At 41.5% G+C, this 8,753-nt stretch overlaps 1 protein-coding gene across 1 annotated transcript; it reads left to right on the forward strand.

Annotated features, from left to right (window-relative positions):
* The first annotated feature begins 4,479 nt into the window (after window positions 1-4,479).
* On the forward strand, window positions 4,480-8,413 carry LOC139368775 (transcription factor-like 5 protein). The gene is made up of 6 exons (XM_071108106.1): window positions 4,480-5,195; window positions 5,343-5,493; window positions 5,602-5,764; window positions 5,932-6,121; window positions 6,829-6,970; window positions 7,107-8,413. Exons 1-6 carry the CDS (start codon window positions 4,480-4,482, stop codon window positions 7,230-7,232), a joined length of 1,488 nt encoding a protein of 495 aa, XP_070964207.1. The 3' UTR covers window positions 7,233-8,413.
* The last annotated feature ends 340 nt before the right edge of the window (window positions 8,414-8,753 follow it).

Here is an 8,753-nt window from a genome sequence, read left to right on the forward strand (position 1 = left end):
AGGATTGAGGCAAAGATGAACGAACAGAGATCATTGATGAAAACCTGATCCAGAGCGCTCAGGACCTCAGACTGGGGTGAAAGTTCACCTCCCAACAGGACAACAACCCTAAGCACACAGCCAAGACAACGCAGGAGGGGCTTTGGGACAAGTCTCAGAATGGCCTTTAGTGGCCCAGCCAGAGCCTGTACTTAGACCCGATCGAACATCTCTAGAGACCTGAAAATAGCTGTGCAGCAATGCTCCTCATCCAACATGACAGAGCTTGAGGATCTGCAGAGAAGATTGGGAGAAACTCCTCAAGTACAGATGTGCCAAGCTTGTAGCATCATACCCAAGAAGATGCAATGCTCTAATCACTGCCAAAGGGTCTGAATACTTGTGTAAATGTGCTATTTTTGTTTTTAATTCATTAGCAAAAATGTCTTAACCTGTTTTTACTTAGTCATTATGGGGTATTGTGTGTGGATTTGAGGAAGGAAAAACATACATTTTAGAATAAGGATATAACATAACAAACTGTGGAAAAGGTCAAGGGGTCTGAACTATTTTTGAAGGCACTGTACATCTGTCAGATCCATACAGGGTCCATGTATCTGCCCAACCAACAGGCGTACTACACGTGTTAATAGTATACAGTCATAGAGCTCGCCAGCTTGTCGTCCTAAAACCTGAAATTAGTTACCTTTTGTTCGTTCAGCCATTCCTATGGGGGAAATTAATGGAGAAATATAATGGAGTTTTGGGATAAACGCTGAAAACAAGGTTCACACAGGTGTAGATCTTTTGCGTTTTGTTCTATGGGATAATATCAGTCAGTTAACATGACCTTTATGAATTATGAAGTCTATATACTTTTTTTGATTGCATAAATGTTCCAAAATCCATTGTTAGCTGATGAAGATTCTCATAGAACAAAACATATAAGATCCCCTACGCCTGTGTGAACCATGTTTTCAGCGTTTATCCCAAAACTCTGTTCTATTGCTCAATTAATTTCCCTCATAGGAATGGCTGAATGAACCAGAAGTAACTAATTTACCACAGACCTTATTTTTGCATTTTATCCAAAAATCCCCCCCCAAAATGTAATTTCACCATAGGCTTTGGCTAACAAGCAATGGTAGAGTTCAGTGCCAACAAAAATCTGTCATTACTATTGCTCTCTATTGGTTAAAAGCGTAGAGTGAAATAGTAATGCCGTCTTTTTGTCTGCACTAACTCCGCCATGGTTCCACCCTATTCTTTCCCTATTCATTTTCCCCATAGAGCAGTCAAACAGGGAAATGGTTCCAATATATTTTTCACCATTCATTTTCCCCATAGAGCAGTCAAACAGGGAAATGGTTCCAATATATTTTTCACCATTCATTTTTCCCATAGGGAATTTCAGAAACACTTAAAATAAGGGCTGTGTTTTGTGTAGACTTACACTGGCATGACGTTTTGATAACCATGTAACTCTTTCTCGGACAAAGTGATTTAGGGGAAAAAAACGAGCTCCGACTGGGGGCGGGAACGATTAAACGGTCATCCAACTTGAAATTCCAACCCGGGTACTCGGGCCTCTTTCTAGAACTCCGACTTTCCGACCTGAAGATTCACTGACGTCATGATTTGTTCAAATTTTTCTGAGTTCCCAGTTATTTGCATTGTAGGATCTATAGGGATGGCTGAACCAGAGGTAACTAATTTCTGGGTTTTAGGACTACAACATAGATGTTCTCATTGTTATATCTGTGACTACAAGATGTCGAGCTCTATGTCGAAAGATGGTGTTTAGATGGAAAATAAATATGGCTAGATCGTGTACACATACGAACGGAACTTCTTAATTTGCATTGTAGGATTTTAACCAACCCTACCCCAAACCATTTTCCTAACCATAACCAAATTCTCCTAACCTACTACGTTAATTATCCTAACCTGCTGCGTAAGTTCTCCTAACCTGCCATGAAAAGTAAATTCTGTCCGTAGCTGTATACCATCTAGTCTTGACCGGTTAAAAGGCCTGGTGACTGGTTGAACCACAGCTAGAACTACGTTGGGTTGAACAGGTGGTTTGGAAAGCTGAATTATTTAGCACTAGAGGTAATTGTCACATAAGCAAATACACTGAACAAAAATATACATTTAACATGCAACAATTTCTACGATTTTACTGAATTTCAGTTCATATAAGGAAATCAGTCAATTGAAAGAAATTCATTAGGCCCTAATCGATGGATTTCACATGACTGGAAATACAGATATGGGACATTTTCAGCTTCCAGGAATTGTGTACAGAGCCTTGCGACATGGGGCTACGCATTATCATGCTGAAACATGAGGTGATGGTGGCAGATGAATGGCACGACAATGGGCCTCAGGATCTCGTCACGGTATCTCTGTGCATTCAAATTGCCATCGATAAAATGCATTTGTGTTTGGTGTCCATAGCTTATGCCTGCCCATACCATAACCCAATTCCGCCACCACCATGGGGCACTCTGTTCACAACGTTGATATCAGCAAACCGGTCGCCCACGCAACCCCATACACGCTGTCTGCCGTCTGCCCATCTGCCCGGTACAGTTGAAACCACACTTCTCTAGCGTGCTAGTGGCCATCGAAGATGAGCATTTGCCCACTGAAGTCGGTTACGACGACGAACGCAGACAGGTCAAGATCCTGGTGAGGATGATGAGCATGCAGATTAGCTTCCCTGAGATTGTTTCTGAGAGTTTGTGCAGAAATTCTTTGGTTGTGTAAACCCAGTTTCATCAGCTGTCCGGGTGGCTGGTCACAGACCATCCCGCAGGTGAAGAAGCCGGATGTGGAGGCCCTGGGCTGGCGTGGTTACATGTGGTCTGTGGTTGTGAGGCCGGTTGGACGTACAGCTATATTTTCAAAAACTAAGTTGGATGCGGCTTATGGTTGAGAAATTAACATTCAATTCTCTGGCAACAGCTCTGGTGTACATTCCTGCAGTCAGCATGTCAATTGCACGCTCCCTCAAAACATGAGACATCTGTGGCATTGGGTTGTATGACCAAACTGCACATTTTAGAATGGCCTTTTATTGTCCCCAGCACAAAGTGCACCTGTTTAATCAGCTACTTGATTATGCCACACCTGTCAGGTGGATTGATTATCTTGGAAAAGGATAAAGGCTCACTAACATTGATGTAAACATATTTGTGCAATTTCTTTTTGATAAATAAGCTTTTTGTGAGTCTGTACATTTCTGGGATATTTTGTTTCAGCTCATGAAACATGGGACCAACATTTTTAGCTTTATTTTGTTAAATTAACATTTATTTAACTAGGCAAGTCAGTTAAGAACAAACCAAACCCTAAACCGGATGACGCTGGGCCAATTGTGTGCCGCCCTGTGGGACTCCCAATCACGGCCGGTTGTGATATAGCCTGGAATCAAACCAGGGTTTGTAGTGACGCCTCTAGCACTGAAATGCAGTGTCTTATTAGACTGCTGCGCCACTTATTTTTGTTCAGTATAATTAACATCGTTGAATGTTTGATTTACTAGCATTTAATGATGGGAGCAGTCAAGCAAGTTACCAAATCTCAAAAAATATTTTAGAACAACTTTCATGGACACTGACAGCAGAGGCTCTGTTTTTGAGCCAATGAAAATGCCTGACGTCAGTTGCCACCCAAGTTATTTTCTAATCACGTTCGCTCTCTTGTCTGTCTGTCAAAGTCGGTTGGTAAAATTCTAAACACGAGCCTGTTTTAAGACGACGATTTTGATAAATTAATGAACTTATAATTGAAGACTATTTTAAATACAAATATATCCATCTATTCAGGTAGTTATCAAATGTTTAATTGAGACAATTGTAAGGGTGGTGACTTTTCAGTCAGTGAATTATTGGAAAAGTTTCTGGCTACAGTAACTAACTTTAACTAGCTAACATCTGCTAGCTAACATTACCGCATATTTGTACGTTTACTCTTTTTAAGTTGACCAAATAGTACAATTTCAAAAAGCTATTTAGTTGGATAGCTAGCTATATTCCACATTTCAGTAAGATTAAGTGTAGCTCGTTAACTGTATTTTTATTTAACTCGGCAAGTCGGTTAATAAGAACAAATTCTTATTTACAATGACGGCCTAGGAACAGTGGGTTAGGTTAATTGCCTTGTTCAACAGATGTTTTACCTTGCCAGCTCGGGGATTCGATCTCGCAGCCTTTCGGTTTCTGGCCCAACGCTCTAACCACTAGGCTGCCCGCAGTGTGAAGTGAGTTGACATATAGTAGCTGGAGTGTAACGTTAGCGCAGTTTAGATTAAGACGCGCGAGCTGGATTGATCGATCAGAGCGGGAAAAGTATCTTGCTAGTTAGCCAGAGATCAGCCCATTGATTTAGCTAAGGTTATAGACCCCGGTAACAGACAGATAGATAGCTATGTTGAACATGAAAGTAAGTGTTCTTGTTCTAAGCTGACATTAAGCATGTGTTTCTCTCAACAGGATGTCGATGTCGGTGGCATGTAAAACCATTAATGTGTCACCTGCTTGTAAAACCATTCATGTGTCACCTGCATTGGGGCAGTACAACCCAGATTCTGTCGAGGTGATCATGAGCCAAAACGTGTGTGTTCCAAATGATCAAAGCCAGATTTTGGGCACTGAGCTCAACCTGATGGAGATGACAGAAGTGGAGTACACCCACCTTCAGCACATAATCCAGTCACACATGGAGGCACAAGCAGCTGGTCCAGAGGGATCAGGAGATGCCCGGTTCAACACTACCGTATTCACCGTGGAAAACTCTGCACCCCAACCTACAAACTGCGAAGCAGAATACCCAGCCAAGTCTCCCCCGAACACTCCTCCTGATGCTATGTCAACTTCAACTGATGAGCAGCAGTACATTCTCGGCGGCTCAAACCAGGGTGGACAGGTTGACATCAAGGAAATTAAAATGGTATTGGTCAGTGACGGGAACGTTATACCTGGAGAACGGACCCCCACCACTTGCGGTGAAGTCCCCGGCTCCGTGTTGGCTAAAATCAGGAGTGCAGTGGATGCGACCCAAGAACGTGGCTTGGAAGCATACAACAACGGTAGCACACAGCTATTGTCCAGGCCCAACCCACCCGCCCGAGTTCGCTTGGAGAAGAGGTTCAACTGCACCCCCTTTGACATCCCCAGACAACAGGATGTGCAATCAGCAGCTCTTAGCAAGTACGTTTTATCCCTACATTTTGAGTGACGATAATGTAGGCCTATACTAGCCATACTTTGTTTACAGCTGTAAATTCTCTACTACACTACTAAAAACACATTGTCATAGAAGTACTGAGTTACTCAACATTTGTCTTTCTTTTACAGTTTTTTGACAATGCTTCATCAATCTAATGAGGCGCAAGAAGCAGCAATGCATTCACAACCACAGAAGTGGGTGAGGTCAGATCGGGGCAACCCTATTGAGCTGTCATACCCATATGGAAGCATGTTCAACCCCATCGCTGGCGCCCGTCAAGTATGAGCAACAAACTACTGATGTAACTAAATCATAAAAATGTAATTGTTTTATATTGTTACAAGGAAGGGATTCAGTGCTATGTTTTGACAAGTCTTCTATTCTTAGGGATTTGGGAATGTCCCTCATATGCTTGACCCCAATAAGCATCAAGGGTTGATCATTCCAAAGAACTTCACATTCAGCTATCGGCAAGACAAGATGCCTGACAAAGTTCCATGCGTCAACAGCCCCAACCCAACAGAGGAGAAAGTTTGGGTGAAGGTGGAAGGTATGTATGTTCACTGTTCAGCTTGATTTGGAGGGCACTCATAACAAAACTTAATGTACAGTCTTTCTCCAGCTTATTTTGTACATGTATTGTAGTATTGCTGAACATAACATCCAACTCTTTTTTTTTGTTGTTGTAACTCTTAACACCCTCTTTATCTCTTTCAGATGATGCTGTGGCGAAGCCTGCTAAACGCGGTAGGACCCGTGGAACGTGTGCTGTCAAGACCTCTGGCGTTGTCACAGACTCAGTGGAGGGAAGAGCAACTGGAGGAGCAGGCGCAAAAAAGAGAGGAGGGCCACCAGTGGAAAGTAGCCAGCGCAGAGAGAGACACAACAGCAAGGAGCGGGACCGCAGGTAATCAGACCTACACTTGTGCTTACACTTGTTAGGTTTTAGTTATCAGAGTAAGAACTTGACGGACACTACTATGAAAGCTTAGACCAGGTTTATTCTTCCCAAAGAATCGAACAGCTGAATCAACAAAAAACATGTTTACAATAGTGGTGGTATATGTACCCCACTTTGGGTGGAGTCTCCTCCTTCTCGCTAAACATAGTTTCCTGCCTAGCAATAAAGATACAAAGTGATACAGGCAATAAATGGTTCCTCTTCCCTTAATCTTACCTGACCTCGACCTCTTATCCACAGCTCCCTCCCTTTATCAGTACTGCCACATGCGATTGTTTTCCCTGCACTCATCACATTCTAAGCTTAATTGCACCCACCATAACCCTTCCTCCTACAGATAACCATTAACTCCTGGGTTAGACCCTCGTCTATGGCACCCCTCATGTCTCTAGCATAACTAATGATTAATAATATTCAACGTTTTTAGAAATCTGAACCCATCACACTTATACTCAGACACACAAACTGTTGCTTGTTTTACTCTCTTGGGCACGTTATTACTTTTGCTCATTAGCATTCACACTTTTACATGGTACATTTGTCAAAAAGGGCTTCACAGCACAGCAAACCATACCTAAACCATAAAAGAAAAAAAACACACTGACACTGACACCTCAAACAGAAGCTCCTGTCAGTGACACCTTTTACTCTAGGAGGAGGATCCGCTTCTGCTGTGATGAGCTGAATGTGCTGGCGCCATTCTGTAACCACGAGACGGACAAAGCCACCACCCTGCAATGGACCACCGCCTTCCTCAAGTACGTCAGAGAGGTGTACGGGGACTCCATCAAACAGGTGAGTGCCTGATCTAAGTTGATAGTCCCTACGTGGCTATGACCTCACCAACAGACATATTGCAATGTTGTGCTGCTGTAGTGTCCTGATGCACAGGTATTCCTAAAGTGGTGACTGACTCTGCCCTCTTCCTCAGGAGTTCCAGGGCACGTTCTGTGGCAAGACTGGCCAGCGGCTCAAGCCCAGCAGTGCCTCAGGCCAGGTCATGGTCCGCCAGGAGACAGCAGAGCCATCTAGCACCCTACAGGCATCGGAGCAGTAAATACACACACCTATTTAATAATTATTCTATTTATTAATTTATTTTACCCTCAAGAGTAGCTGTGATCCATCGGGTTTGGCTTTGGAATGTTAGCTATCACGAAAGCATCAGGTATTGCCAGAGGGACAGACATCCATTTGATAGTTTTTTTCGGGGGAGAAAGGGGATTTTGGTGTTCTGTTTATTGCTTTATTTCTCCTCTGTGATTATTATCCCCCTTGACAGAGCATGTACTCCAACATGTAATTTTCCGTCTTGATCTATTTGGGCACAGTTTTTGTATCAAGAGATTTCATAAATGTTTATTTTTGCTTAAAAGTGTTCCAAGTTCGACTAATATTTGAAACGAGCTTCCCTTCCAAACCTCATGATTGACAATAATTAAAATGGGTGAAGGTTTTAAGTTTGACCATGGAAGTAACATTCCAACGTGGTTTTGAGGGTCTTGATTGTACAATGCAAGTTTAACTGCACTCCAGGACTCCTATGGATCAGGTTAGTGTGTATGATGAGGAAGGAGAGATGTTTTTTTATACAACTTTACATAATTGTGATTCTTTGAGCCAACAAACCTTTTTATTAAAAAAATGCTTTACTGAAAGTCATGCACAGGAGGCACTGTTTCTCTAGGATAGGAGTTGAACATGATCTACTGACTAGATTTCAGTTTAGTTAACAGATGTAATATAGTTCCATTTTTAATCATACGTGCATCTTTATCTGCAATTGTAATTTGAATGTGTTTTATACAGTGTTTTTTGGTACTTGTGGCAACAGTAAACCACATTAACAACAAATGCAGCCTTCTAAATGTATATTGTTCAGTGTTGCTCCACTCTGTATATACAACTCTGGAAAAAGTTCAGTTTCCGTGACAGTTTTTCATATTACCTTAATATTAGATATTTAAAATAAATGTGACTTAATGTACTTGCCTTTGTGTTTATCTCCTGATTGTTTGATTGCATAAACATTCAGTTGGTTAACTTGATATGTAGAAAAGAGTAATGTTTTACTGAAAAGTGGCTTTATTTGTTATTTCTTACAACATGGTGCTGTAGCAACTTACTGTACATACAACAGTCACCCACAAATAATAAATAGTATTTAAAGTCATGTATATTTAATAGTTACAGCACCGGTACAAAGTGGATGTGGTCATTGCAAAATAAAAAAAGAAAGCACAAATCGTTAATGAGTTATTCTACAATTACAATTTCTGATGCATCCACATTTTTTTATTTTCAAAACTTAATGGAAGAGATTTTTAAATCAAACATGTAATCATGAAATGTGAAAAAAGGAAAAGGGCAACAAATAAACTTGACAACATAAAAAAAACTAGTCTAGCAAGAGTTGAAAAATAACGTGGTTGCATCAATATACAAAATCGGGGCACATAGGTTTCTTCATTGCCTGTTACAGTACACCCAAAGCTCCATGGCAGAGACTTCATTTTGCTCACTGGCACATATCTTCTTATTTTACATTTTGTAAGCTTGTCCTGTGAGGGAACACTCA

The sequence above is a fragment of the Oncorhynchus clarkii genome, chromosome 16 (genome assembly GCF_045791955.1).
Source record: "Oncorhynchus clarkii lewisi isolate Uvic-CL-2024 chromosome 16, UVic_Ocla_1.0, whole genome shotgun sequence".
In the NCBI taxonomy this organism is placed as follows: domain Eukaryota; kingdom Metazoa; phylum Chordata; class Actinopteri; order Salmoniformes; family Salmonidae; genus Oncorhynchus; species Oncorhynchus clarkii.

What these genes read in the sequence shown, in the direction of transcription:
- LOC139368775 (XM_071108106.1), top strand. Translation starts at nt 4,480, where the DNA reads ATGTCGATGTCGGTGGCATGTAAAACCATTAATGTGTCACCTGCTTGT. An exon ending in AGTTTGGGTGAAGGTGGAAG is followed by an intron (nt 5,765 to 5,931) that starts GTATGTATGTTC and finishes TATCTCTTTCAG; the next exon opens with ATGATGCTGTGGCGAAGCCT. An exon ending in ACGGGGACTCCATCAAACAG is followed by an intron (nt 6,971 to 7,106) that starts GTGAGTGCCTGA and finishes CCTCTTCCTCAG; the next exon opens with GAGTTCCAGGGCACGTTCTG.